This window comes from Rhinatrema bivittatum, chromosome 2, assembly GCF_901001135.1.
Source record: "Rhinatrema bivittatum chromosome 2, aRhiBiv1.1, whole genome shotgun sequence".
NCBI classification, from domain to species: domain Eukaryota; kingdom Metazoa; phylum Chordata; class Amphibia; order Gymnophiona; family Rhinatrematidae; genus Rhinatrema; species Rhinatrema bivittatum.
Genome location: NC_042616.1, coordinates 599952766 through 599978421, shown reverse-complemented (window position 1 = coordinate 599978421; position 25656 = coordinate 599952766). Strand labels below are relative to the sequence as shown.

Below are 25656 nucleotides of genomic sequence, written 5' to 3'. Positions count from 1 at the left end.
CATTTAATTAACTCCAGCGAATCCTTCTCAGTGAAGGGCGTATTTTGTTCAATTAACTGCTGTAAATTAAAATGGCACTCTCTATTGGGAATGATGCTGGAGTTAAATAACACCCGCACATCCCAAGCAGACGGTGTCATTTGAAGAACAAAGGAAGAAGAAAGAAGACGTCAAAAGAAGACCTACAAGGCCTGGGCTCCAGGACTAGGTCTGACCCTGAACCAAGGCCTTTGTGTCAGGATTGTGCCTGGGCCAAGGCACCTGTGTTGAGATCCGTCCTCTGGGCCAAGCCCCTGCATTGGACCTGAGTTTGGGGTGAGGCCCAAGCATTATGACCTGACCTCTGAGCTGGGCTCCAGCATTTGGTCTGGGACCGGATCCTGAGCCCAGGTGCTGGGATCTGGTCTGAGGGCCAGGCCTTAGTGTGGGCTTGGGCTGAGATCTAGGTGTCGGGACTCAGTCTTCAGAATTCCGTCGGAATTTAAATTGTTTTGTTTTGAAAACGACCTAAAACGAAATAGGAAATTTTGTCTCATTTCCTATTTTGTTTATCCTGAATGCTCATCCCTAATGCACAGTACCAAAAGTGTACTGTTCAAATATAGATGCCCTCCCTAGCGGGCTTATCCTTTGATTTCATTTAGCATGCCTTACCCAAATGGCCTTGCATGCGAGATTGTGCCCAAGTTGGGATGCCCAGTACCAGTCTTACATGCAAGGTCACTTTGGACACACTTCTTCCAACTTCAAGCACTTAGCTCTTTACTCCTATTTTAAAACACTTTTTAAAGCACTTTTCTGCATGAGTGTGGAGCTTTTCAGGTTAACTCACATTTTAGCATGTTTTTTTCATTTAGTGTGCTTTTTTACTCATGCTTGATTTGCGTCCATTAGCTTATTGCCTCCCACAGGGACCACTATTTTAAAACGTGCATTAAGTAAAACTTGTACTAAAATGTAACTCCAATTTTAGCGTGGGTTTTATTACATCAGCAGAAGAGTGAGTTACAGCCAGGGCTCAGTTCATGCTCTCCCTATCTCACTCAGCGTGAGGATAAGATAGAGACTGGAAGAACTCAAAGGAGGATGTGCTGGAAAGGGAATATGAGGAGGAGCTATGTACAATGTGTGTGCTGCACAATGCAGGGCCCAGCTAGGCATGCCATGCATGCTGCACATTAACTACTACATTCTGGAACTCATGCTTTAGCTAGGAAGAATCAGCATGCATGATTACATGTTTCCTCCGAAAGGAGCTCCTATACATGTAAAGGCCACTGCTGGTCTCTCTTGTTGCTATGAGGTGCTGAGAGCAATGCCAGGTGCTGGTCTGGATCTGAGCATCCGGCAGTGGTGACTTTTCCGTGACACACTTGATCAGATCTGAAGGCACACTGGTTGGGAAATACTATGATAGAAGACCATACCTCATACGGCCCTCTGAGAGTGCCCAGCCCAAAAAGGGAAAGGAGATAAAATTATATGCAGGGAGCCTCTGTGTTCTCAGGAGGGTCCTTGACTGGTCTAGCAGGACTCAAAGAAAGGAAATTAAGAGGTAAGGATAAATGTCTCTTTCTTTATCATCCTGCTAGACCAGTCCATACAAGTGGGAGATATCCAAGCTGAGATTACTCCTGGTGGGAAGAAAACAGGGCTGCTCTAAGAACTCCAGAACCAAATGCCTTAGTATGCACATCCAACCTATAGATGTAACAAAGTTGCCTTATGGATAACCTCTGGGATTATTGAAAAGGCGTCTGCCAAGAAAGACACCTGGGCCCTTGTGGAATGAACCAGGAGCATCGCAGGTGCGTGTCAACCTTTCAGTATGTATGCCAACATGATCGTTTCCTTAATCCATCTGGCCAGAGTAGCCTGAGAAGTGGCCTCAACCTTCCAAGGGCCGCCATATAACATGAACAGCTTGTCCGTTTTTTGAAAGGGATTCATCACCTTCAGATACTTGAGAAGTATACGATGCACAGGAAAAGCAGAGAGAAGAAAAAGAGAGGGAGAACAGAGGCTATGCTTTTAGATTCCTTCTTTAGCCTCTGCAGGGACTTCCCCTCAGGGCTCAACCAGGCAAAAGCCTGGGAACTGTTTGGGAAAATGGCTCAACTAGGGAAATCAGCCCTAAATGGACTATTGTCCAAGTTGTCCGAGACCTAACCTAGACACTAATAGACAGAATCCAGATGCACCAATCCTCACGTGTCCACCATTTGCTGGAGATAGAGGCTACTGGCAAGTGCCTAGTCGCATCTCCCATATAGCCAGGGTTGATGTCATGGGAAAAAAGGTGTCTCTTCCATCTCCATCAGGTAATGGGTGGGGAATTTCCCACTTGCATGGACTGGTCTGTCAGGAGTATAATGAATTAGTCTTTCTCACTGAACATGCATGTTTTCAAGTATACCTGACCTTGCAAAGGCAGTGTCCTGTGTGAGGATCACAGACATCTGGCGCAGTTCCAGCTCTATTACACATACAAGGAATACAGTCTGGAAAATGATAGTAGCCAGGAGCGCAGTGATTGCACTGTCGGCCTTCTATTCTTGGCTTACATCTTTATCATAAAAAAAAAGAAAGAAGAGGAATTAATGCAGATAGATATATCCATGACATTTTAAGATAACTCAGAAACTTTCAGAACTTTATTTTTTAATATCCCATGATTAAAAAATAGGGAAGCCTTATATAAAAAAAAAAATACCACCAAAGGTCAGCCAAGTGGTTAATGAGCTGCCTCTCTGCTCTGCTAAGAGCAAGACCTGGGTTCGAGATATACCCTAACATTTGAAAGACTATGTAATATCCATTGTTTGCATTTCCTCTTGGAGTCGTACATCCCAAAGTGCTAATATCTTTTCTTTTTTTTTTAACTTGACTGATAATAAAGACATTTATAAAAATGGCATTTGAGATTTATTTTTTATTTTATTTATTTAAAAACTTTTATATACCGGTATTAGTATGCATACATCATACCGGTTTACAATGTAACTTTAAAGGTAGAAATTACAATGAACAGGGAGGGCGAACAAGGAGGAGTATACAAAGAGCAGGAGGTGGAGGAATTAAAGCAATAAATAAAAACTGCAACGGACTATTTACAGGAATATACAAGGCGTAGGCAAGATACTTGCAGAAGTCGGTGTACTTAATCAGGGTAGGCTTGTCGGAAGAGCCATGTTTTAAGTTTTTTTCTGAACTTGGCGTAACATGGCTCTAGCCTGAGAGTGGTAGGGAGGGCGTTCCATTGTTTAGGGCCTGCAATGGATAGTGCACGGTCCCTAGTAGAGGAGAGGTGGGCTTTTTTCAAAGGGGGAATGGAGAGGGTGCCTTTGTTGACAGTGCGAGTGGGTCGTTCAGTGCGTATAGGACGAAAGGGTTCATCCAACCAATTGGAATTGTGCGAGTGGATGGACTTGTGCACTATGGTTAGAATTTTGAAGAGAATTCGGGATGCGATGGGGAGCCAGTGGAGTTCTTTGAGTATTGGGGTAATGTGATCAGCTTTCCTTGAGTTGGTGATGACCCTGGCGATGGCATTCTGGAGCATTTGTAAGGGCTTGGTGGTGGAGGAGGGTAGGCCAAGGAAGAGGGCATTACAGTAGTCCAGCTTTGAGGAAAGGGTGGCTTGGACGACGGTGCGGAAGTCATGATAGTGGAGGAGGGGTCTGAGTTTCTTCAGGATGTGAAGCTTGAAGAAACCTTCTTTGAGGATGGAGTTGATCTGTTTTTTGAGATTGAGTTGTTGATCTATGATAACCCCAAGGTCTCTTACTGTGGGTTGGGGTGTTATGACGTTGAAAGCTGGATCGTTGGAGATCGGTGGTTTGGGAGGGAGGTGAGGAGAGATAAGGAGCAGCTCTGTTTTGGAGGAGTTTAGAGCGAGGTGGATGTTGGTGAGGAAGTCATTGATGTTGGCAAGACATGTGTTCCAGAAGGCAAGGGCATCTGAGAGAGAGTTGTGAATGGGAATGACGATTTGAACGTCATCTGCATAGAGGTAGAATTTGAGGCCGAGGTCTGTGAGGAGCTGACATAGAGGTGTGAGATAAATGTTGAAAAGGGTGGAGGAGAGGGAGGAGCCTTGTGGGACACCTTGAGACAAGGGATAGAGTGTGGAGTTGGCGTTTCCTATCTTGACGGAGAACTTTCTGTTAGATAAGTAGGATTTAAACCATAGTAGAGCTAGGCCTGAGATGCCTATTTCGGATAGCCGGTTGATGAGGAGGTTATGGTTGATGGTATCAAAGGCAGCTGAGATGTCGAGTAGGGCGAGGAGGTAACAGTTGCCTCGGTCCATGCCTATGAGTAAGTGGTCCGTGAGGGAGAGCAGGAGGGTTTCTGTATTGAGGTATTTACGGAAGCTGTATTGGGCTGGATGCAGAATGTTGTTGCTTTCTAGATATTCTGTAAGTTGGATGTTTACAATCTTTTCCATAATTTTGGATAGGAAGGGCAGGTTAGAGATAGGGCGGAAGTTAGCGGGGTCTTTAGGGTCTAGTGTTGGTTTTTTTAGGAGGGGCTTGACAATAGCTTGTTTAAGAGCATCTGGGACAGAGCCTGAAGAGAGGGAGGAGTTTATGATGTCTGCGATGGGTTTGGATATAGTGTTCGGGATGGAGAGGAGGGATTTTGTGGGAATGGTGTCTGAAGGGTGGGAAGCTGGTTTGAGTTTTCTGAGAATAGATTCCACTTCTTTAGCGGAAGTCAGGTCAAGGGTTTGGAGGGTGGGTGAAGTGGGGGAAGGTTGGAGAATGATAGTAACAATTTGCTTTCATTACTTTACACTGATTTTACTGTTTAATCACTGAATTTATATGTTTAGATTTGTCTGTTCTAATGTATTTTACCTTTTTATTTAATTCATTTATGGTTGCAGTTGTTATATTTATTTGTATATCGCCTTGTGCCTTTTGGAAAAGGTGATCAAAAAAATGTGATTACATAAATAAAATAATGAATTGCCATATATTGCACATTTGGAAATATACATATCCCCCTGCTGCTCTTTTGCAAAGTATTTCTTCTTTCCCTACATGATTGTCTAACTACAGACTTTATAGGTGGTTGGCGAGACCTCATCTGGAGTATTACGGCCAATTGTGGAGGCCAAACCTCCAAAAGAATAGAGACAAATTAGATGCAGTCCAGAGCAGGATTACCAAACTGGTGCAGGGTCCGCACCAAAAGCCCTATCAGAGGGAGCATAAGAACCTAAATATGTAGTAAAGAAGCCAGAGATGTCTCTTTTGTTGATTTTATGTGTCATTTAATTTGTTTTATATATGTTTTGTTGTCATTTTTAGTTTATTGTATGTTTAATTTTACTTGTTTTTATGTATTTATTATGTATATTTTATTGTGATCCATCTGGAATGTTAGACAAGAGCAGAATAGAAAAATATTAAATAAATAAGCCAGAGATCTACTCTGATTTATGGCAGTGTTTCTCAACCAGTCCTGGAGATATATCTAATTGGTCTGGTTTTAGGATATCCACAATAATTATACATGAGATATATTTACATATACTAGGTTGCCAAAGAATAGACATGGGGTACATTTTAAAAAAGCGCGCCTTCGCGTACTTTTGTTGGCGCATCAGGCGCCAACAAAAGTACGCTGGATTTTAGTAGATACACGCGTAGCCACGCGTATCCGCTAAAATCCTGGATCGGCACGCGCAAGGCTGCTGATTTCGTGTAGCCGGCGTGCGCCGAGCCGCACAGCCTGCCGCCCTTCCCTTCCCTTGGAGGGAACTTGCTTTCGCCCTCCCCTCACCTTCCCCTCCCTTCCTCTACCTAACCCACCCCCCCGGCCCTATCTAGACCCCCCCTACCTTTGTCGGGGGATTTACGCCTCCCAGAGGGAGAAGTAAATCCCCGCGCGCCAGCGGGCCGCTAGCGCGCCGAGACGCGACCTGGGGGCGGTTCCGGAGGGCGCGGCCACACCCCCGGACTGCCCCGGGCCGAAACCACGCCCCCCGGTCCCGCCCCTGAAACGCCGCGTCCCGCCCCCAAAACGCTGCGCCGATCCGACACGCCCCCCTCGAAAAACCCCGGGACTTACGCGAGTCCCGGGGCTCTGCGCGCGCTGGTAGGCCTATGGAACATAGGCCTACCAGCGCGCAAGGCCCTGCTCGCGTAAATCCGGGCGGATTTACGCGAGCAGGGCTTTTAAAATCCGCCCCATAATGCATATCCCCTGCACATTCATGATGAATATCCCAAAAAACAAAATGCTACATTGTGCCTCCAGGACAGGGTTAAGAAATGCTGCCATAGGCCACAGTTGATCTCTGTTTATTCATTCACTTCTTTACAACTAGGAAGGAAATGTCTTTGTCACTACCAATCTGAGGTAGATTTGAACTGGGAACCAGAATCATCACCAGAGTACACCAAGCTCGGACAAGAGTTGCTGTTTCATTCCTCTCCCTTCCTCCTTCCTCCTTCCTCCCTACTCCACCTCACCCCAGACACTTACCCTCTCTGACTGGCTGTGAGATCCCATGGACCGCCCACATGTGCATACAAGCACATCCCAGAGCGGGGGGAGATCACAGAAGGGAGCCAGGCAATGTGCAGCTCATCCATCTTCTCTCCAGTGCCCCTCCCCTGACTTGGTGCCCTGGGCCCCCCCACCCACCATATGAATGGTTCTGCAGGTAACCCAGAGGTGAATGGCTCTATAACTCCATACCAGTCCCTGGACCTATCATGTTCTCCTATATATGAGCAAATTTGACAAAATTATATCAGTCTTAAAGACCCTTCACTGGCTTCCAATTCTCTATCATGCTAAATTTAAAATCCTGACTCTGGCCTACATGGAAGTTACACGATGTTAGGTTCCATGTTAGGAGCTACCACCCAGGAAAAAGATCTAGGCATCATAGTGGATAATACTTTAAAATCGTCGGCTCAGTGTGCTGCAGCAGTCAAAAAAGCAAATAGAATGTTAGGAATTATTAGGAAGGGAATGGTTAATAGAACGGAAAATGTCATAATGCCTCTGTATCGCTCCATGGAGAGGCTGCACCTTGAATACTGTGTACAATTCTGGTCGCCGCATCTCAAAAAAGATATAGTTGCGATGGAGAAGGTACAGAGAAGGGCAACCAAAATGATAAAGGGGATGGAACAGCTCCCCTATGAGGAAAGGCTGAAGAGGTTAGGGCTGTTCAGCTTGGAGAAGAGACGGCTGAGGGGGAATACGATAGAGGTCTTTAAGATCATGAGAGGTCTTGAACGAGTAGATGTGACTCGGTTATTTACACTTTCGAATAATAGAAGGACTAGGGGGCATTCCATGAAGTTAGCAAGTAACACATTTAAGACTAATCGGAGAAAATTCTTTTTCACTCAGCGCACAATAAAGCTCTGGAATTTGTTGCCAGGGGATGTGGTTAGTGCAGTTAGTGTAGCTGGGTTCAAAAAAGGTTTGGATAAGTTCTTGGAGGAGAAATCCATTAATGGCTATTAATCAAGTTTACTTAGGGAATAGCCACTGCTATTAATTGCATCAGTAGCATGGGTGCTTCTTAGTGTTTGGGTAATTGCCAGGTACTTGTGGCCTGGTTTTTGGCCTCTGTTGGAAACAGGATGCTGGGCTTGATGGACCCTTGGTCTGACCCAGCATGGCAATTTCTTATGTTCTTATGTTCTTAACTACCTTATCCCACACTTGGCCACTCTCTGCATGCACTGCCACAAGCTCAGCTAACTGTGACAGCTCTCAAGGAACTATGCCACCATACCAGAAAGAGGACCTTCTGAGGTTCAGTCCCTATCCTATGGAATTCCTTACTGCCTAATAGCAGACAAGCTCCAGACCTGCTAATTTTCAGGTTCCTATTAAAAACGTGGTTCATTCAAGCAGCTTTTGACCCATAGACACAACCTGAACTATAATGCTTCTTACCCCCTGATGACACCTGATTGACTGTTACCATTCCCCCCTATACCTCTTTGGTTGTTGGAAAATTTGAAAAATGGCCAGCTATAACACTGTGTTCCTACCATGTCTGTGTCTGAGACTATAAATAACTGATGCTCTGAGCCACTGAACTACTGGACCTGGTACCATGGTCCTGTGCCATTTATCCTGCCTAGGAACCTGAATGCTCCCTTTATCTTACCCTAACTATACCATTGGAATTGATATTTACTGTCCTGTATAACTATGTGCCTGTGTCACTATATACTATTGATGGGATTATGGCCTTTTATTCACATTTGTAAGACTATGAACGTAAACCTTAATCAGCTGTACCAAATCTCTGGTTGAAAAAGCATGAAAAAAAAAAAAACCAAGCGAGGATGATGATGTGCTAAAATCCCCCAAAATCCTCCTTCCTCCAGCTGCTCTGAGCAGTGGTCTCTATCAAACAACTTTCATAAGACAGCCGATAGATTTTCTGTATTTCAATATCAACACATTTTTGGAGAGTTTGGGAGAGGGAAGAGGCCACCCAAATTTTTCTGATGACTCCTCCCCCCACCCCCCACCATGGAGCATGTGTGTTTTTTCTGTAACTTCAAAATACAACTTACTCGCACTGGCCACTGTCTTTATCACATTCTGCACTGGGAAAATATACTCCATCTCTTGAACAGTTGCAACCTTCACATCCAACCAGCGGGTGGTAGCTGAAAGACTGCTTCTCACACACTTCACAACTGGGCTTCACCGTTTGCGGGGGGCAGATGCATTTACCAGTCACTTCGTCGCAGAGACGTTGGCCACAATTGCATGCTAGGGTTAGGGGGAAAAAAAAAAAATTCTGTGTGGAAATATCAAACGCTTGCCGATTTTCAATGTAGCTAGTACACACGAGTATCAGACATAGTTAAAAGCACTGACATAGGAAGGGCACTCCGGTATACGGCTATCTACCCCAGTATGTGGGCAGTCTGCAAACTGCCCAATCCTGTACGTGGGTAAAAGCATCCCCACTGTTCCACAACACATGGACCGATGCCTGCTTTTTCATGGCGGCGTTCTTAGGGCGGGCTTAGGCAACACCACCATGCATTTTCAAAACTCTGTGCATTGTTTTGTTTACAGGGGAAGAAGTATCCGCAGAAAAAGTAGATGCAAAAGTCTACAGCTGCTTTCCCTCACCGCCCCCCACCAAGCCCTCAGTAATTTTTGAAGGTAAAGCACTAGCTTTTTTACTTTCCCGTTGAGCAGTGGAGTAAAAAGCCCATGGAGTGGGGGAAAGGGGGGGGGGTGGCAACGTATCCAGAGACTTTTCAACAATGTGGGCAATGAGAATCGCCCCCCTCTTGCACAAAATTGGTTAGCAAAAACATGATTACATATAAATATCAAAAAGTAATATTTTTCTTTGTAAAGTTGATAGCTTGCTGGAATATCGACGCCGGTTGTACTTACGCTGGCAGTGTGGAAATCCATAGTAACCGGTTGCACATCGGGTACAACGACGACCAATGGTATTTGGTCTGCAAGGACATTGACCCCCGTCGGGGTTGCAGGTACGGCTAAGGGCGCCAGCCTTATGGCAATTACAGGGCAGGGCTCCGTTATTATAGAAAGCCACCAACGACCTTGCGGCATTCTCGCAGAATTCAGGTGCAGTCCCAGAACTACCAAAATAAAAACAAACAAAAAAAAAAAAAAAATATATATATATATATATATCCCATAAAGACAGTTTGGAAAACAGAGATGGAAAATTATACTGCATCAGAAAACACATTATCTCTGCCAGGCAGTTAGCAGAAATTATCTGACAATAGAAGCAAGGAGGAGCTGACAGCTAATCTGGCAGTTAAAAAAAACCAAACAATAAAAATGACAAAACTATTTTAAAATCATGACTTTTATACCATGAGCTCGACTGGCAGGAGACATCTCCATTAGGGATATCTGCACAATCATATTACAGTACAGCCTGTTGCCAAAACATTTAATTAGTACAACACCAACCTTCTGGAATGATATTTAAAATCATGTTTCTGTTTTAACAGTGTCACCAACTCACATACTGCCAACCCATGAGAAACAAAAGGACTAGGGCTATTCTTGAAAGAGAAGGGCACCCTCTGTATAACAGGGCAATATTTCAAAGGTACATACAGCAAGTAGTGATACTCATCCTGCATCCCTTACAAATGTTACTGCTAAGTCATGGCTTATTTTGAAAGTCCCTAAGCAGCTCTCCTGCAAGCGGCCCTGTTACATAGGAGTGCCACAAGTTCCGACTGGTTCACGCAGGATGTGTGTATGTGATGTCATCTGTGACATCACAGCCTGTATTGTGACCCTTCGGCAGACCACTCAGGGAAACCACAGGGAGAGTGACTTACAGAACTACAAAGGCAGTGACTTAGAGCAATCTGAATGCAGGGTTATCATTAGAGCTTTAATACAGCGCTACCAACCCAGTTCCATGTCATCCCGAGGCTCAAGTCCGGTACCAGTTTTTCTTGTTTTGTGGGTTTGGTTTTTTTTACCAGTGGTACTGTGCATAAATAAAACATAACAGTCCTTGAAAGGTCTGGCATCTATTTGAAGAAATGTAAAACAGAATTGTACATTGTTGCCAGTCAGGGAAAACCTGGGTTGGTTTGTGGAAGGTGTTTTACTCAATAAATCATTAGGAAGGTCTTCTCAAATCCTTTTGAGATTGAAGAGGCTTTTCCCATAGCAGCTCATTGAAATATGTCAGATAAAGACCATAAGGCCTCTCTAGTCCATTTGATTTGGTTCCTTTTGCTGTGCCATAGAAGCCAGTTGATATCTGGCTTTCCCGTGAATTCTTCACAATTAAGGATCCTCTGAGCTTAAGTCACATTTTCTGAAGTTCGTTACTGTTTTTGCCTCCACCATCTCCACTGAGAGGCTTGTTCCATCTATTCATGAGCTACTTAATGAATAATCATATAGGGATCCATTTTCAAAAATGCCTGAGAGTCTAACTCCGCTGGCCAAATTTTAATTAGCTAAAATGATTTTCAGCCGAAAATCACCATAAATCTAGCTAATTAAAATTTAGCCGGCTCAAATAAGGGTGCTCTGAATGTGTCCCTAAACTTATCCAGCTAGTGCTGAAACATATCCAGCCAGCACTAAGCAGCTAAGTTTTCTCCCACTTACTCAAATCATAATATACTGCAAAGTGAACATCCCTTCCATTCCTCCCTCCCACCTGCCCAAACCAGAGAATAACCATGGGCAAATTGGCCCACTGGGGCCAATTTTCAAAGGGTTTAGGCTCCTAATTTTTTGAATTAGGCTCCTAAAATGGCCCTTTTGAAAATTTATTAGGGCTGAGACCTTAAATTTCGGGGCTTAGTTTTATTAGACTCTTAAGTTTAGGATCCTAAAAAGTGGGTGACTACAGGGAAGGAGTTAGGGCAGGGAAACAAAGTTCGGAGCTTTGCACTGATCATCAGAACTAGGCACATAACTTAGGCCTAGATTCTTCAAAATGCTATATTTATAGCAAAGATAGCAACCACGTTGGAAAAAGGGGCGTGGTTAGGCAAATTTGCTGCCTGCCAAAAGCATCTGCAAAATATAGAACGCAGTGTTCCGGCATTGACTGCTGCGATATCGGCCGCACTACTAAGCTTTTCCCCCGAAACACCCTCAAAAAAGATGTAGCTATTTCCGGTGAAATTTCCCGCGCTAACGTGCGATACTTCATTGCTCGCAGCGCTACCAGCTCCTAATTTACCTTAACCCTGCCTTAACTCCTCCCACTTCACAAGAAATTTAAAATTTGCCTATGCAATTTGTGATGCGCTGATTATCGCGTGCATTATGGAATTATCGTGTGCGATAAGGCCGAAATGTGCCCGATAATGGCCTATCGCAAATTGAAGAATGACCTTGTTAGGATCCTAAATCTAGAAAAATGAAGAGCGGATCTAAATTTAGGTTTCTAGGTTTTAGGACCCTAAATATATATGATTTTTTTTAGCTGAAAACTCAGGAGTCGATATTCAAAAGAAGCTGAGCTCGTAAATTGGAAATTACAAGGCTCATACTCAGTAGGCTGTTTAGTGGACAAATTGTCCTGCGAAAGTTAGCAGGATAACTTGTCTCATATATTCAGGGGGGATAAACGTCCCACTGAATATGCTTCCTGTAGCTGGATAACTTAAAAACCTGCCCGGCTATGTTTGAATATAGCTGGGTAGGTTTTTAAGTTATCCAGCCTTGTGTGGCTGGTTATCTTTCTACTTACCTGAATACCTTTAAAAGATATCCGAGTAAATCAATGAGAAAAACAAAATAAAACTCTGTGGGCCAGCAGCCCAATTTCAAACCCCCCCCCCCCCCAATAAATTCACATTGGCTCCATCGGGCTAAACTACTGCAATCTCTTCAAATCCTTCCCCCCCACCCCCCTCGGAATCAAGGTACTGTGCGTTTTTTTGTGGGGATGGAGTGAGGTGCTGAGCACCCTCACCCTCTCTTTTCCCATTTGGGCATGCTTAAATAAAGTCCCCCTTTCCCACCCTCTCCCCACCAAGGAAAACAAAATACTATCTATCCCCTTCCACATACCTTCCAACCCTCAGAAATGCAGCCAGGAGTGACCTAACATCCTACTTGCTCCTGGCGCTTCCAGCACTGATCTGATAATAAATCACTGGAAGTGTAAGCTGCATGTAGCCAATGTGAATTTATTGGGGAGGGAGGTTGAATGGGGCCGCTGGCCCACTCAATTCCTCCCCAGAACGTCCCTGGAATGCCCTTATTTTATCCGACTAAATTATAGCCTGATACCTACTTATCCTGCTATAATTTAGCTGGTTAAGTAGCTGAACATGATTATTTTGCCATTAGACTGATAACCTTTGAGTTATCTGTGTAAATGGTTTTGACTATAGACCTCCATGTGCCTAAGTCAGGCACCTATTTTCATCCGTATTTAGGATCCTAAGGGGTAAGTTTTAAAAGAGCTGCTTGCGCTAAAATGCCAACATAAACGAGTATGTGGGCAGCGTGCGAGCAACGCGGATTTTAAAAGCTGCTAATTGAGAGCGTAGAGGCGGAAAAGGTGCGGGGCATGGGTGTTCTGGAGCAGAGCCAACAGTTACTGGCGCAACTCCATATTTTAAAATGTGCGTTGGTTCGTTAGCTGCGAATATTTACTGCTGCTCCTGATGAGGAGCAAGTCTGCAGAAATCACATTTTAGGGCTTACTGGACAGGGTGAGAGGTTCAGGTTAACTAGGGAGTGAGCAGGATGAAGAACCAGAGGGTTCTGGATGACCTCGACATTGACGGAACAAACTGGCGGACTACTGGAAAAACCTGGAATGTACCTAGCGTGAGCATGTTAAATCTGCTTACATACACACATTAATACCGGCAAAGGCCTAAGGAAGATGCATGAAGTATGTCTGCTCAAGGAAGCGCTTAAAATCAGGAGCATACTTACGTGTAGTAGGTGTACTTGAAATCATGCGAATGCACCAGGCACCGTATCACGTAGTGAATGCACCGGGCATATATGGGCACATGAGCGCTTGGTTTAAAATTAGCCTGTAAGTTTTCAGCTGAAAATTCACACAAATTTAGGATCCCAAAAGTTATTAATTTGACTAGATTTAGGATCCTAAATTAGGTGACTGTTTCTAAAAATCAGTGCTAAGCTCCTAACTTTGTTTCCCCACCCTAATTCTGCCCCTGTAGCCACCCACTTTTTAGGTTCCTGAACTTGGGGGACTAATGAAACTAGGAGCTTAAATGTAGGACTCAACCCTAATACATTTTCAAAAGGGCCAATTTAGAAGCCTATCCACGAAAGGCAGGAGCCTCAATTCTTTGAAAATTGGCCCCGTAGGCTCTTAATTTTGGCTGAAAATGGATGCCCAATTTAGGGACCTAAATTTAAGAGCTTTGTTATTTTTAAATATCATCCCCATTGTATTTAAAATGGTTTTCAAGTAAACTCAACATCTCATTTTAGTTGTTACTTGGCATGAAATGGTTATAGCTAACAAGTATTGCTTTTCATCTTTATGAAGAGAAGTGGGGTTTTTCCATTGGTTCCCAAAACACATTTTTGGTCTTCCACTGGGTCCCAAGAAAAAAGTTTGGAAACCACTGCTTTAAAATATTCTAACTGTAAATCTTATTTCTGTGGCTGTGTGAGAGCTAATTTACATTACAGTCCCAAGCTGTCTTCAATAATAAAGTAAGTTTAGTGATTCAAAACAAAATGCTTACTCAATGTGAAAGCTGTTACCACCACAGCTAGAGATAAAATCAAATGACTTGTCCAAAGGTTTTTCCTGAAGTAGCTCATAATTGTAGTTATCAGCTGGAATAATCAAAATATGACCCTGCAAGAACAACAACAGTGGTGTTTTCTTTCTGTAAAACATGGATTATTATCACGTTCATAATATTATCAGCTTGGTGAAGATTTGGCAGAGGGGAAGATAGAGCTCTATAAAATCTTGAGAAGACTAAAACAGGTAAATGTGGATCGCTTATTTACTCTTTCAGATAATACAAGGATTAGGTGCACTCCATGAAGTTAGTAAATAGCACATTTAAAACAAATCAAAGAAAATTATCTCTCACTCAATGCACAATCAAGCTCTGGAATTCATTGCAGAGGATGTGGTTAAGGCAATTAGCAAAGCTGGGTTTAGAAAGGTTTGGACAAGTTCTTGGAGGAGAAGTTCATAAACTGCTATTAGTCAAGTTGACTTAGGGAACAGCTACTGCTTTTTACCAGCAATAGTAGCATGGGATCTATTTAATGTTTGGGTACTTGCCAGGTACTTGGATCCTAGATAGGCCACTGTTGGAAACAAGATACCAGGCTTGATAGATTCTCAGTCTGACCCAGTATGATAATTTCTTATGTTCTTAATAAAACATTAAGATACATACCATTAACACTTGGATTTTCTGAAAAGAGGCAATGCCCATTCTGACAGGGTTAGGCAGTTGAAGTGTAATATTTTAATGTTAGGTAATTGCTTCGGAAAACAGTGGTGGCCAATATGACAGAACTTTAAGATTCAGATTTTAAAATAGATTTCTGTCACTGTGCAAAGAACAGTGGTGGGGCTTTCCTTTATTAGGCAAAGAATCTTGCTTCCTTTTTCCTGTTCTTATTCTTTTCCTGCTATGAATGAGCATCCTATGAAATCCAACTCATACTCACCATAGAAAAGCAATCTCGCCCCCAACCCCAAGAAGTAACTGTATTCCAGAGTTCATCTAAAAGCAGCCCGCTGAGGACTGCCAGCCCCACTCCAGGCAGTGTCGCCTGTCATGTGGACTTCCTCAGGAGGGCTTCGCTCCTGATCTTTTATGCTCAGTTCCCCTGGCCAAAGGCTCCACTGAAAAGTGCCTTAATCACCAATCAAGAGACTTCAAAGCCAGGTTTCCACTACTCTGTGACAACAGATTCCTGACAGAGAGGTATTTCTTAACTAATGTAACAGTACCTAAGTAAAGTACTATCCTTACTAAAGTCCCTATATTTTGGTAGAATAGAAAACGGAGTCTGTAACTTCTCATAGCATTCTCCACAGAGTCTCTAAGAAAGCCCATATTCAATGAACCAGCGAGTGGTGAAGTTTCCTGGATAAAGTTTTCTAGGTAACTTTATCCGGATATTCAGTAGAGTTTTCCTGGCTATGTTTTCTTCTGAATATCAGGGTAAAGTTATTTGGATAACCTTAGGAGAGCTATTTGTGTGAACTGACTTCTCCACACAAATCTATCCAGACAGTGCTCTCAATATGGCGCTCTCTAGCTAAATGCATTAATCTTCCCTCACCACAACAAATTTTGTGTGGACAAAATTGCATGGACAAAGGAGGTGTGGTGGTGATGGGAGGGAGGGTTTGTGGATATTTTTAATGAGCCAGATTTATGTGAGTAAAGCCAGTTTTATCCACATATATCTTTCAAACATGGATCTCTAAGTTTCTCAGGAGAAGAGATTACTTTAAAAGTGTGCAGTCTGAATGTCGCAGGCCTGCAGGGGTAGAGGAGTCTTCTGAAGCAGAAAGCACATTTCTGAATTCTAAGCAACGCTAACATTTTTAACTAAAATCTGCTGAAAACAGGTGAGTGTGTGTGTGTGTCTGTGTGTCTGTGTGTACGCGCGCATATGTGGGGAGCAGCGTTTCATGTCCGCAAGGAAAGATTATGGAAACTCCCCTAGCCTGATCACCAAGGCCATGATCTGAAGAGGGCCAATAAAAACACAGCCTCCACTCAAACAATATTGTATTAAGAGTGGTCTGCTTTTTACATTTTCAAGTTAGCAATGCAAATTCTTCCAGGTTCCAGTTAGAGCATACTTACCAAAATCAGTGATTTCCCGTAAGGCACTTTCACGGTCACAGAGATCTGAAGGTCAGACACGTCGAGTGCTATACGGTTATCCGCCACTACAGGATCCCGACAGCCGGACACATGAGGGCAGAAGGAAGCATTGAAGATACCTGAAACAAAAATTTCAAACTAATTTCACTAAATTCTCAAGATGAGCGAGATAAGAATTGTATAGAGGGTAAAATGCCGGCTTTACCTGACCACGCCTGTCCTCCATCCACAAGTACGGATGCCTGAAACGTCGGGTGCTCCGGTTGATAAAAATGAACAACAAATACATATCTTCCCAAGCGTGGTATTCTTCTGCTCAGGGTAACTTGGTTCTGCAGAAACAAGAGATGGCAGCTTAATTATAATGCGAGTTACATCAGGATCTCACAAACAGTAACAATATTTGAGTGGGTGTCAGCAGTATTATCTATTTATGTTATTGCAACATTTAGTACAAATAAAGCCAAAATAATGAAAAAAAAAAATGGATACATAACAATTTTCTGCTCTGGTACGAGTATTTCTCTATCCTCTCTCCAGCGGCAACTCATTTGACAGTGAAAGGCTAATGGGCTCAGCTCATTTCTGGTAAAAAAAAAAAAAAAAAAAAAGATACCCATTGATCTCAGCAAATAAAAATATTCAAATCCTCGGGCTGCATGAGAGATGGAAGATGTGCCTATTTTTTAAACAAATAGGGCACCAAGGACTAGCTGAGCTGCGAACGTGGAGAGACACAGAAAATGAGCTACACTGCAAACTCCTGCCCTGAACTGGCATATCATAGGGGGACTGAATCAGACAATACATAAAAGAGTTTGCATGTATGTAGAAAGTATGTGGAGTGTGTGTGTGTGTGTGTGTGTGTGTGTGTGTATGTAGTGCGACAGACTGAGTGTGTGAGGGATAATGGAGTAGAACTGTGAATGCAAGTATAATTAGGCTGAAAATAGAATAAGAGATGATACACAAGATTATTGATGAATTTAGGTGTTTGCATAGATGAAAGTGGTTTCTAAAAGACAAGGGCATGATAATGTGCAGCAGTGGCTCTTAAAAAGTGACCTTTCTATAGGAAAATGTAGTCAGTATATAAAAATAGAGAAAGATGTGATCTTCCCTATTTTTAATAATAAGGGAATAAGAGGGTGGCTATCTTTACCAAGCCCCTAAGCTAGAATAAAAAGGCTTGGTAAAGATAGCTATCCTATTATTCCATAATCATAAGCAATTTTTAACATAACAAAATTATGCTGCAGTGGCACTGGCACATCAGTCCAGATTTATGCCCACCAAGAGCAGAAGATGACATATAGTATATTTAGATCTGAGAGCAGCCAGAAGTGAATAAACAAATCATATGTTTATGGGTGACTGAGTATTTTGAGCAGTGTGGATGGTGCAGAAGGTACTGATAAAGCATTGATGACAACTCCTCTCTTCCTGCATGCTCTGAACAACTTTTTTTTTTTAAACAATAATATACTTTTCTTCTGCCAAAATATCTCTTGCGTATCTGCTTTTACTATAGTTGCTATTCAATTTCCTTATGATATTTGCCATCCACAGGCCAAAAGGACTTTGGGTGAACTGATCCCTCTGTTTTTTTGTTTGTTTGTTTTTTGCAATTAGCATTAAGCACAGCTTTAAATCATTCAAATAGCTGAATGAGAACTGATAATGCATGTGACCATTTTTGCTAATTCTTTTCTCGGCTCATTTGTGAGCCAACCTTGTCCCTGTTCATCACCAGCATTTTCCACTCAGAGGGTGTGCAAAACGCTGTATGACATTTACCGGTATGGTGCAGGCTGCTCCTCAGAAACCACATCTGATTACAAGCAGCAAACCCAAGAAAACTACCTGTGGAGCTTGGAGCAGCATCCCATCCATGCTGATGGTGGCAGGAGACGGTGATCCATTAAAAGAGTCATACTGCATGTTTCCCTGGGCTTCTGAGCGCTGCCCATCTTTACCTGTACCCAGCAGCAGTGCCATTGGTGGAGTTTCATATGTCATTGAAGAGATGCACGATATGCTGAAAATAAAAAGATTTGGAAGAAACAGTTAGCACTGGGTTTGTTTTTCGTGTCAGGCTTACTTAAAAAAACAAAACAAAAATTAAACAACAACTGTGAATAAAAGGTTTAAAGGAAAGATGTGAATGAGAAGTGTGAAGTGAGGGCCTGGAAGCAAGATGGCTGCCGTTATGGTGGTGGCACTGAAGCTGCCAGGATTGCCAACTCAGGAGAATGTTTTTTGACCGACAATCTAACTTTTTTACAAGTACATATTTTACCATTGTGCACAACTGAGCTTGCTTCAAAGGAGTCAAGCGCCTTGTATTCCAACGTGCTTAACTCGTCACCATTCTGATGATGATATTTGCTATTGAGGTAACTGGGACGGCTGAGTTAAGCTCGTTGAAATAAAAGGCACTTGAATTGATAACCTTTTTCCCCCACTCATGCAGGTTTTGCCGAAACATCAGCCGCTGTCAGGTTTTGAAGTTGGGGTTCGACTTTGCAGAGAGGTTTTCAGTCCGCTCCTTTGAAGAACTCTGGATATTCTGCCACGGGAAGGATTATCGCTGACTGAAGACTGCAGGTGCTCTCCTACAACAGGAAAGCTTTTTTTTTTTTTAATAAATTCAGTGAGTTCTTGATAGTTCTCCTTAAGAATGGCCAAAGAAATACAGATAGACCCAGGGAAGCCAGGGTTCAAATCCCACTGACACTCCTTGTGACCTCTGGCAAGTCACTTCGCTCTCCGCTGACTCAGGTTCAAACTCAGAGGATCATTTACTTATCCGTTTTAGGCGTTTACCGTGCGTTATACACATTAACGCAGGAATAATGCACAGTTGTTGTTTTTTTTTTAAACACTACATTTTATTTCTCCCCTCCTGCCCCCAATCACACAAGACTGGTAATGAGCTGCTTTGCAGATGATTTCATGTAAATAAAATATTTATTTATTTATTTGAAAAAACATTTATTGCCCACCCTTCCTACCTTCAGAGTGGGGTACAATATGAACATAGATAAATCAAGCGGATAGGGTCAGATCGTTGAACAGTATGAGCACGCTTAATTCAGGAGGATAAAGTAGAACAGCATCTTACATCGTTCTTCATTAGGGAGGAGCAATCTATAGGAGCAAGGAGTTGACTTCATTGAGACACGGAGCAAAAAGAGTGGTCATTAGAGAGAGCTAACTAGAACTCCCCGAGGAGGGTTAAGTGGCGGGGTGAAACAGTAGCGCTTTGGTTTGGGAATGCTTTCTCGAAGAGGAAAGATTTTAGGGCTTTTTTTTAAAAAGAATGTTCTTTCTCGGAGGCATTGGATTTCCTTTGGTAGGGCTGTCCCACAGGAGAGGACCTGCAGCAAAGACAGCGCGCGTTCTCTGGTTTCATCAAGGTGGGTAAGCTTTGGAGATGGGGGCCTCTAATAGCATTAGATTTGCCGACCTGAGGGAAAGTTAGTTACAATTGGAGTTGTAGCTAACTTCCCCTGCAAGGACTGGGACATAATTTGTTGGGGGCCTGCTAACCCGTGGAATTTTTCCCTGCTCATTACTAGGTATAATTTCATGTAGATGAATAACGCGGCTTGCCTGAAAAGTTGCAAGCTGTGTTATCTTCAGGAAAGTTAGCCACAACTCTGGAGTTGTACCTAACTTTCCCTGGACTGAAGGGGATGTCATTGCATGGAATTTGTTGGAGGCTATTAACCTGTGGTATTTTTGCCCACGGTATTTTACTGCTGGGGAAAATACCACGGGGTTACTAAAAGCTGTGTTAGTATTGCAGCTTTGATAAATCCCATCATATTTTCCCTCTCTGGGGAAAATGTTGAAGCTTAGTAAATGACCTCCTTACTTTGTAAGCCCTCTGGAGACTTGGAAATCCTACAGTACCTGAATATAATTCTCTTTAAAGTAGTTGTCCAGTCACGAAAAGTGGAATATAAATACAAATAAATTTGTATACATTGACTGCATTTGCAAAAATCATAAAAAGAGACTAATCTTATAGGCACAGGGTAAATGATTGACAACAATCTTGCAAATAAGTTTAAGCCATCCCAATTTTACCAAACCTGACAGAGTCCCTTTAACATGAAATCCTAACAAAAAAAGGAAAATGCACACTTTTATTTAATAACTGCAAATATAAGGGCTCATTCACTAAGCCATGTTAGGTCATCTATCAAGCAAAAAATGCTGTTTTTTGCACAGTAAATACTTTTAATGTGGGGATAACTATACAAATCAAATAATCTGACTTGCTGAAAAATTCAGAAGCCATGATGTTATTCGAACTGAAGTTAGCCACAACTCGAGAGTTGTGACTAACTTCCCCCTGGAGCCTTAGGACGTTACTGCAAGTGCCGAGGCTCCTGAGGCACTGTCTTAAAGGGGCCACTTGGCCCTGATAATGCCCTTCCCAAAGTGGTGAAAACCCTCAAGGTTCTGCATAGACCCCCTCCCCCACTCCCCCTTTGCAGGTGGCCTGTTATTGCAAAGTTTTAAAAAATCTTTTTAAGAACAACGCTAACCCCCATCCTGCAGAACCCCTCTGCTAATTAAAAACAAGTGCCCTGATTGCTCACCCCGGACCCCCTCCTTACAAATAGAAAGATCCTTGGTGGTCTAGTGGACCCCCAACCACTACCCTAACTCATCCCTGTGAATTCCCCCTTACCTAAATAAAAAAATCACTGGTAGTCCAGTGGAGGCTCAGAACACACCCTAGGCTCTGGGCCTGGGCAGCAGTCATTTTCTAAAATGGCGTTGCATGGCCTTTGCCCACAGTACATGAGTTTTACAAATATAATCATAGGGGTATATGTTAGGGGAGGGTATCATTTGTGGGTTATACTGTGTTAATTGTGAGCATTTTATTGTATTTTATACTTGTTTGCAGATTGTAATTTTACTGTGTTGTAAGCCGCGTCAAGTCCTAGTCTGGAAAAAGGCAAGGGGCAAATACAAACAGAAATAGTAAAAGTACTAGGCTTTACATTTAATTATGCCTAAAGATGATGCAATGTCAAAAATAATTATCTGTAACAAGGAACACATTCACTAGGCTTTTTAACATATTGTTATACTTTTCTGCATCCTTGTCTTGGTCCTCCTCTAATACCCATTTTTTAACACTATTATTAGGAACAGATAATTAGGTGTAAGTAATATTTGATTCTTCCCAGGCTGTGATCCCTCCCAATTATACCAACCCAAGGATCACACACATTGTTGTAGTGCAGGAACCCTGAAGGTTACCTAAGTGCATTCCTCAGACAAATGTGCACAAGTCACACAGGTGATACGTGATCTTGAAAGCTCCTATATTTCATATTTGCATACACTTCATGGTCCTTCAACAAAAGGTATCACAACCTGCAAAGACTTTAAACGGCCAAAACTAATAACTAACAGCATCATTTATCAACTCGCGTTATGGCGATATTTTGATAAATCTAGGCCTAAGAATGTGATAGATTCACTGATAGACAGATGCAGAACCTTGCATTATTGTCTTGGTCTGTACAAAAATGTATTTTAAGCTCACTTTTAGTCTATCAAATGTTGGCCTTTTCAGAACCTGCCCCTTTAGCTCAGCATTTAGACATAATCTCCGCATATCAACAATTTGAAATGCAAATTACACTAAATTAAGTGTTTTCAGGATACCAAGCTAAATAGTAATACTACACCAAGAATTTTTTTTTAATGTGGTATATAGAGTTTTGAGTCCACAGAAGTCCCTTATTCAGTTGAGACTGCAAGGAAGCTTCAGTATCTGGAAACTGCTGTGCAGTGGAGAAATCCTGCAACAGAGGTCATCAAAGGGTGTCCTCCCTTGAGGACAGCATCAGCATTAGCTGCAGACATTTAGCAGACCTTCACACTGGAGGTATTAGAGTGGATGTGAAAACTCATGCACTTCTCTTTTCCTGCTGGACTTTAAAAAGGCATCACCGCCTTCTAAGACCAAAATATTAAACTGCTACTGAAAGGGCACTGATCTGTCACTGTCCAGTCTAAACAGACTGGACAGTGGTGGATTTCAAAGGAGTCATGCATATAAATGTAACATGCTATCGCAGCAATTTCTAAAAGCCCATTTACTCGAGTAAAACCCAGTTTTACGCATGTAAATGCTTTCTTAAATCAGGCCCAAGGATTTTAGACATTTGGAAGTTTAACCTTCCATGTTGAAACATAAGCAACCGTTAATATTACTATCACTGGGCTCCATTATGTGAAGTCTGAGGCATAAAAAAAAGGATCCTGCACTGGAGTTCATCTCCATGAAGACAGAGATGATTATCCAGCAAGCTGGCCCATTATAATTTTCTTATTTTTTTTGCAGCATGAGAAAACAAATTGCTGGGGCAGCATTCATCTGGATAATTTTGCTGCACTGAGGTTATTATTGCAGTATGATGAGGAAAAGCTTAACAAATCATGGGAGAATAATGATTCAGTATCTAAATTACCTCTGGTTAGAAGAACGCCCGTGCATGGCTATGCAGTACACTTTGGGCTCCCCGTATTCAACAGAAAAGTCTTCGGCAGGAATAATGCAAACTTTGTGCTGCAAAAGTAAAACAGGCGGAGCGTAGTTATGAAGAATGTCGCATAATATTCCTAGTTTCAATTTACAAGGTGCTTTTCATCGAATGAAGTATTAAATGCAATTTATAATAAAATAATTTTTACAACATGCATGGCCACCTCTGGAAGGGCCTAGGTGTGCATTTTTTTATGCCTGGACCAAGAAGGTATGGGTGGATGATACAAAGGTCAAAGTCTTTAAGTTTGGGGATCTCTATAGAGAGGTGCAGGCAAGGGAAGATCTTTGTGAATGAGAACAATGGATTACATTGAAAGGGGCTATGTCAAGGGCATCAAATGTTAGTTAATAAAAGGAAGAGGAACTAGAGACCAGCATGGTTTTCAAATAAGCTGGATGAAAAAACAAGGGAGAAAAGCTTTAGCATTCCAAAGATCTCAGGGATCTCAGGAAAAGGAGGAGCGTGAAAATGATATCTGGAAAAGCTGACAGAAGCAGGGAAGGTAGACAAGAGAACAATGGTGAAAACAGGGAACAAAACAGCTACAGTAGTAAAGCAAGGTGACCACATTTCTTCAGATATTTCAGTGAAAGGAGAATATGCAAAGGTAGCATTGTAAGATACAGGAGAAAAGAAGGAAATATGTAAAGGCTGACAAAGAACAAGCAACAATACTAAACAAATAGTGTTATCAAAGTAAAAATGGGAAAAGAACCACTCAGAGCTGGCAGGAGTGCCTACAGCGATGGGGTAAATGCAACTCCATTTACAGAAGAGAGGGTTTGCATGGAATTAGCAAAACTGAAAGCAGATAAAGCTATAGGACCAGATGGGATACATCCTAGAATATTAAAGGAGCTCAGAGAAGTTCTGGCAGTTCCACTGACAAGTTGGTTCAATAACTCTTTGGGTGGTTCCTGAGGATTGGAAAACAGCAGATGTTATCCCTCTTCATAATGTGATGATTGGGAAGAGGCTAGTAACTACAGGCTGGTTAGTCTGACCTTGGTGGCAAGGAAATTAATGGAGTCAATACAAAAGGAAAGGATAGCAGATAATCTTGAATCCAACAGGTTTTAGGATCCAGGGCAGCATGGGAGATCATATCAAACAAATCTGATCAATTTCTTTGATTGGGTGACCAAATAATTAGATCAGGTAGAAGCACTGGATGTTGCATACTTGGATTTGAGTAAAGCTTTTGACGATATCCCACACATGAAACTTATAAACAAACTACGTAACATAGGTATAGGCTCCATGGTGGCTGACCTGGTTAGAAACTTGTTGGCTAGTAGTCAACAGAAGATAGTGATAAAAAGAGATAATACCAAGGAAAGAGAGGTAATCAGTGGAAAGCCTCACTACTGAGGTTGGTTCTGTTCAATAATTCTATGATCTTGGCAAGGGGATAGTAGAAAAGAGTTATTCTTTTGCAGATAATACCATGATCTGTAACAATGTGGATAATCCTGATGAGCAGACAAAATGAAGAGTGATCTATGAAGGCTTGCAGAGAGCTCTAGTGCTTGTTAGCTAAGATTCAATGCAAAAAAAAGTATAGCATCATATATTTAAGATGCTGAAATCCAAGGGTGCAGTAAATAGTGGGGGTGAGATATTGATGTGAAACCCACAGGAGAGAGATTGTGGACTGAAGACATATGACAATCTTAAAGAAAACTAACAGAATGCAAAGGCAGAGGCCAGATCCATAGGATTGCTAGGCTGCAGATGAAGAGGCATAGTCAGTTAAATAACAGAAGTGATAATGTCTCTGTATAAGTCACTAGCAAGACTCTCATTTATTTTATTTATTTTATTGTATTTAGTTATTTTATATACCATAGAGTAGTATGCCCAATTCTGGAGGTCAAAAACTGAAAGAAAGAGAAATGTTATCAAAGGAAAAGTTGCACATACATTTAAAATCTCTAATTGGAAAAATCAAAGAAAAGAAGCACATAAATGATGCACCTTAAAATAATTGAAGGCTGACGCAGAAGAAGAAATAGAAGGGGAAAGAGGAAATCCGGAAAGGAGCACCAGAAAAGAAAAGGTCAGCACAGCCAGAGCAATTAGAGGAGGAAACAAGTGAGATACCAGAGAATGCTAATGATGCAACACAGGAAGACAAGAGGCTAGGAAGCAGAATAAAGAGGAAGGGCAGGAGAGGGATCAGGAGATGGAGAAGCTGGTTGCTCAGATCCTGCCCTATCTCTTGATGGCCATGCATGCTGGAGTTCTGGAGAAGGAAAGGCTACCTAAGTTACATCTGACATGCAAAGTAAAAAGTCCACTGATTAAGATCAATGAGGTCATAACCTGCAAAAATGGACAATCTATTGAAATCCCGAAAATGAATCAGATGAAATATTGTGCAGTAAAAATCACTGAGAGAGCCCTACCAGCAAGGACACAAGGCCAGAAGAAAAAAAGGAGAGAGAACAATTCCTCCTTGGAAAAAGCATAGAGAGGAAAAACATTAAATCGCCAAGGCTGATATTTAAAGGTTTTGACAGGTAACCTTTTGAGTTATCCAGAGAAAATCCAAGACTTGCAAGTTTCCCCTTGCTGTAGGGCTAAATTTTGTCCAGTTAAATTATTACCCACACATGTTTTTACTAGATAAAAAGAGGCTGTGATGGAGGAACTCCAGGGTATGGTTAAAGCTGGAAGTGTTGATGTTCAGTACTACCTGGTTAAAATTAGCTGGATAA

The 25656-nt window shown here is 42.2% G+C and overlaps 1 protein-coding gene across 1 annotated transcript in view; it reads right to left on the bottom strand.

Moving 5' to 3' along the window:
• LAMA3 (laminin subunit alpha 3) overlaps window positions 1-25656 on the bottom strand; it is a 469061-nt gene that overhangs the window by 162502 nt on the left and 280903 nt on the right. The window contains 8 exon segments of the mRNA XM_029591143.1: window positions 2422-2566; window positions 8568-8769; window positions 9412-9623; window positions 14226-14341; window positions 16332-16471; window positions 16558-16684; window positions 18216-18390; window positions 22859-22956. Of these exon segments, the coding sequence (XP_029447003.1) occupies window positions 2422-2566; window positions 8568-8769; window positions 9412-9623; window positions 14226-14341; window positions 16332-16471; window positions 16558-16684; window positions 18216-18390; window positions 22859-22956 (1215 nt within the window).